Source organism: Rutidosis leptorrhynchoides, chromosome 2 (genome assembly GCF_046630445.1).
Source record: "Rutidosis leptorrhynchoides isolate AG116_Rl617_1_P2 chromosome 2, CSIRO_AGI_Rlap_v1, whole genome shotgun sequence".
NCBI classification, from domain to species: Eukaryota; Viridiplantae; Streptophyta; class Magnoliopsida; order Asterales; family Asteraceae; genus Rutidosis; species Rutidosis leptorrhynchoides.
The window spans coordinates 196634151-196639134 of NC_092334.1; the positions used below are offsets into that span (position 1 = coordinate 196634151).

Sequence of the window (4984 nt, forward strand, 5' to 3'; positions counted from 1 at the left end):
GAAGCTGAAGAAACTTCAGCTTAGGTATCTTGTGGAATATTTATTTGTATATGTATTATTGAATCACTTTGTTCCTTGATTTATTGGTGACTTGACTGTCATTTATGGCCTCAATTGAGCTTTAGGCAAGTTTAAAATTCATGGAAATTTAATTCTACAATTTTCATGGCATCTTACACTTTTAATTTTTTTTTTATATTTTTAGCCTACTTATTGGGCGGAGGTTCATTCGGAAGCAATATCTATAAAATATTGAGAGAGAAGAGTTTCTCTACTTTTGGGGTACTTCATTCTGGATGGAGAAACAACATCTCTTTATTCTAGGATAGAAGAAGGATTGTCAACATCTTACCTTCCGGCCTTATACCTCACTTTTGTGGGATTGAATTTTGTTGTTGTAAGTTGTTCCTTGATTGATGTGGTAAGTATACTCAATTGTGATTTACTGTTGAATATTGATTGATATATTTGGTTTTAAGCTAAGTAGACGATGCTTCGAAGTTTTTGAGCGATAAAGTTACAAAGATGTTATGACAATCCCTTGCTTACTTAGGGCTAATACTCTATGCATAAGATTACATAATTGCCCATCCTGTGTAATGCACATGTACATAGTTGGCGGCAGAAATAAAAGTGAGTTAGATTAGGACCACCAGTGTGTAATTCAAAATCCATAGAGACTACCGGCTTATATATTTAAAAAGAAAAGGACCATCGGTATAATTTATCGGTAAACCACAGGGACCAATGGTATAATGTACTCTTGTTTATATTTAGTTTACGTAGTATTTTTTTTTTTTTTTTTTTTTTTGAAAAGCAAGAAGTACTTATATTAAACAATCACGAATAGTACATGATTAACTGGACAACCTTAACAACACGATACATCATGAAAGAAATAGAAAAAACAAATTACACCGCCCTAAGCTAATTGCAAAGATTGCAACTAACAAAAGGAGAAAAAAAACTAAGGGTGTGAGAACCATTGAAGCCAATCCATAATTTGAAGGAATGAGTTTTCTTATTTGTATAAGTACTATAAGTGTGATGAATATGAATTTGTTACGTATGTATACAATTGGAAGTTACAAATCATTTGATGGTAGTATTCATTACGTAGTATTCATTATATCTTCCAGAAACAAATTTGAAGGAATGAGTTTTCTTATTTGTATAAGTATTATAAGTGTGATGAATATGAATTTGTTACGTATGTATACAATTGGAAGTTACAAATCATTTGATGGTTATTAATTCTACACAGTTATCGATACATTTCAGAGAACCATCACAAATATGACTAATTATAACAAAGATGACTAATGGTTATCGTCATGATGTTATATGGCCAAAATTGTAGATTGGCGGGAACAATCTGATCACATAGTTGATTCCTAAAGCTTTGTGAGTGTGAGTACGGTTGATCTAAAGATACAATGGTGTTATCGTCATGATTATATCATGAGAAATATTAAATTCACATTATACTAGCAATACAATTTGAGTGGATACATAGGGTTTGAAAATGGCACCAAATAACAATGTTAGATCACATATGTGAGTAAATAAATACTCATCCTCCCGAATTAGCTTGACGGTGGAAATCATATCATTTATTTACGCGTTTATTTCAAGTTTATGGAGAAAAAAAAAAAGTTCATTGTTTGAACGGATGATTAATGAGATTTTCTCATTTCAGCATCAAACGTTATTATAATAGGTCAAATCTGTATACACAGCAAATAGTGGCCGGAATCCGCAAGTTTTTGGCCACCGAACAATAAAAAAAACATGATAATGTTTTTCTTGATCATATGCTAATGAAATACGATCATATGCAAAAGAAAAGTAGAATGGATAGTATTATATATCTCGTGCAGATTACTGTCATCTCATCTCACGAGATGGGCATTAACCTAACGGTATAGTTGTGACTAATTAAGAGTTTGAGAGTTCAAGTCTGCTATTCTGATACTTCATGGATTATTATAAATATTTGTGTAATAAGTATGTGAGTTTGTCTTAAAAAAAGAAATAAAAACAAATGTGAGTTTGTCTTAAAAAAAAAAATAGATCATCTCTTCTCTCAATCATTCATGTGCTAATTAAAGACGATCATATGCTATAGTCATGGCGTCTTTATGGACCATTTATAATATTCTTTTCAATGCAAATCTCGTGAAGAATAAATTCAGTAGCTTCTTGTTATAGTATTCGATTATATCTCGCTTCTTATAATTAAAAAGACAATCAGCTCATGCAGTGGTCCAAGTTCCTTAGTGATATATGATCATATGGAGTTATATGTACTGCTTAAGCTTTAGAAAGCCAATCGAAGATAATACAATCAGTGATGACTCGAAAATGGCGAAGCTAGAAATTTCATAAAACAATCAATCTGTTTCATTAGATTATTACAGTTTTGTAGTACTCCGTACTATTTTATAGTGAAAACGCAAAACATTACTGACAATAACAAGTTCTCTACAAAAATTAACATTGATCAGTCTAATTTATCCGGTTGCACGTACCATCAACGACACAAAAGTGGCGGAGCCACTGCGTCAAACTTAATCGGTTTGCCAATGATGCACCGGAAAAATATCTATATCAGAGAATATCAATCAACGATCAGTTTTAAAGACACAAATTAATTTCGTATTAGCGACTTATATAAAGATTTTCTGCATACATAAACAAAGCACAGGACTTTAACATCTGTATCCATAGCTTGTATGAAATTTAGATCTCGATCTGAGAAATACATATAATTATGTCATCGGATTGAACATTCAATTTCCAAACCGTACACTCCACACATTTTATTTATTACAAAGTATTAAGTTTCTCAATATATTTATATTTACATTACTTTATTATAATGATACAGAAAACTGTAATTTTAAACCTATATACAAACAACCAATTAAGCACACTCAAAAAACCCTAATCATGTGGCGTCATTTATGCAAAGTGCCCTTCTAAAAAACCTACTACAATAGATTTCAGCAATTCCGATATAGCTTTATTTCTTCCAGAAAATTTCATACAAATTCCATACATCCATACATATATTTTTAGTATTATTTTATGAAATATACTTTTTTTTATGTTAAGTTCATAAAGATCATGGTCACTTATCTCCAAACAAGTAGCCAAGAGATGAATCTCCACCAGGAACAGATTTAACCTTTGTGGATGGTCGACCCTATGATAACCGATTGAAAATTAATTAAAGAATATATGATGAGATATATAACTTATAACATTTTTAGTTAAAAGATAACGAAAAATAAACTTACTGTAACTAGAATACTTTTGGTTTTATGATCACCTTCTCCACGATAGACATATTTCTCAACATAAGTTGGAGTCTTTGCCGGTGAGTTCAATTCCACATAGTCATCGGTGCCGTACGGCGGCATACAAACAGGCGGCGAGATTACTTTAGATCGGCCGCCTTTTTGTTCCCCTGATTCATCAGAACCAAACAAGTACCCCAAAGAACTTTTCCCTCCACCAGATTTGTTCATCTTTGATATGCTATCTAACTTAACCCTAAAAAGTTGTATAATAGTTCTCTATGTTTCTTTTATCTTGACTCTACCTAGCTCTAGTTAACCTAACTCATGTATATAAACAGCGAAAGTATATATACATGAGGGACACCCACCTTCTATTAATTGATGTGTTACAATAATTTAATCATTTTTTAATTTGAACATATTTGGTTTATTGGTTTATACACTCTAGCTACTTATTCCACTTTTGTGTTTGCTTATGTTGTGGTAGGGATTGCTTGTTTGTTGGTTAGTTTTGTTGTTCTAACTAAACAAAATGTTTTGGTGGTGAAAAATTTGTTAAAATACTGTGGATATTTTTGAAGGGATTAAAAAACCTTAAAAATATGAGAGTTGATATTTTCAGTTTCATTATTTTTATAAATTCATTATATTTATGCATTAACCAGTTATATAAGGTATAAATGTAGTCTATCTATCAAAATTTCAAAATGAATTTATCATTACCTAAAAAATATACTCTGGATGATTGACGGAAGAAATATCAAACATATCCTAAACTTCTCGCCCTATCGGTCGGTTTGATGAAAATGGACTGACTATCGGGATATTCGATACTTAGAATTCAGTGTTAAGTTTCATAGGTATGTCATGTCACGAGGACATTTTAAAACTATTCAAACACCAAATCAAGCTTTAATGTATGTTGTCGATTCAAAATAATTAAATAGTAAATGTGATGTTGTACGATCATGAAGATGATTATATATATATATATATATATATATATATATATATATATATATATATATATATATATATATATATATATATATATATATATATATATATATATATATATATATATATATATATATATATAATCAAAAGGGAAGCACTTTTTTGGTGGAAAGTGGGGGAAGTAATTTTTTTTTGTTTTTCTCGAAATTTTTTTCAGGCATCAAGATCACATGAAAATATGAACATTTAAAAAAGACACTTTGTGATAAATGTTATTATTTTGGCAGTAAAACATTAGAACAAAAAAATAAAAACATTCAATGCATTGAATGTTTTGATTCTGAGTTTTTTTAAGGGATTAGAAATTAGGGTTTAGAAATTAGGGGGTTAAAAATTAGGGTTTAGCTATTAGGGTTTAGAAATTAAGGTTTGGGTTTAGAAATTTTTTATTTTTGTTTATTTAATCAAGATTATAAAAAAATATTTTTGGTTTTTAAATGATGCAAAAGTAACAAAATATGTACAGGTGATGAGTACAGTTGTAAATGAACAAGCTTAAATATCATATTGATCTGGAGTAGGTTGAAGATTTACTATAGCGAGTTTATCTTTTAGAAAATTAAATTGTGCTTTATCCAAAAGCTTTGTGAATATGTCAACAAGTTGAGCATTGGTGGGAACGAAATATACTTCAATGTTTTCTTTATCCACACGATCTTTGA

General features: G+C 30.0%; 1 protein-coding gene across 1 annotated transcript; it reads right to left on the reverse strand.

Moving 5' to 3' along the window:
* Nucleotides 1–2742: 2742 nt before the first annotated feature.
* LOC139891631 (protein SPIRAL1-like 5) lies at nucleotides 2743–3808 on the reverse strand. Its single transcript, XM_071874610.1, has 2 exons — nucleotides 3303–3808; nucleotides 2743–3208 (listed from the first exon to the last, which is right to left on the reverse strand). The coding sequence occupies exons 1-2, from the start codon at nucleotides 3531–3533 to the stop codon at nucleotides 3134–3136; spliced, it is 306 nt and encodes a 101-aa protein (XP_071730711.1). The 5' UTR covers nucleotides 3534–3808; the 3' UTR covers nucleotides 2743–3133.
* Between the last annotated feature and the right edge of the window lie 1176 nt (nucleotides 3809–4984).

What these genes read in the sequence shown, in the direction of transcription:
- LOC139891631 (XM_071874610.1), bottom strand. Translation starts at nt 3,533, where the DNA reads ATGAACAAATCTGGTGGAGGGAAAAGTTCTTTGGGGTACTTGTTTGGT. An exon ending in CCAAAAGTATTCTAGTTACA is followed by an intron (nt 3,209 to 3,302) that starts GTAAGTTTATTT and finishes CGGTTATCATAG; the next exon opens with GGTCGACCATCCACAAAGGT.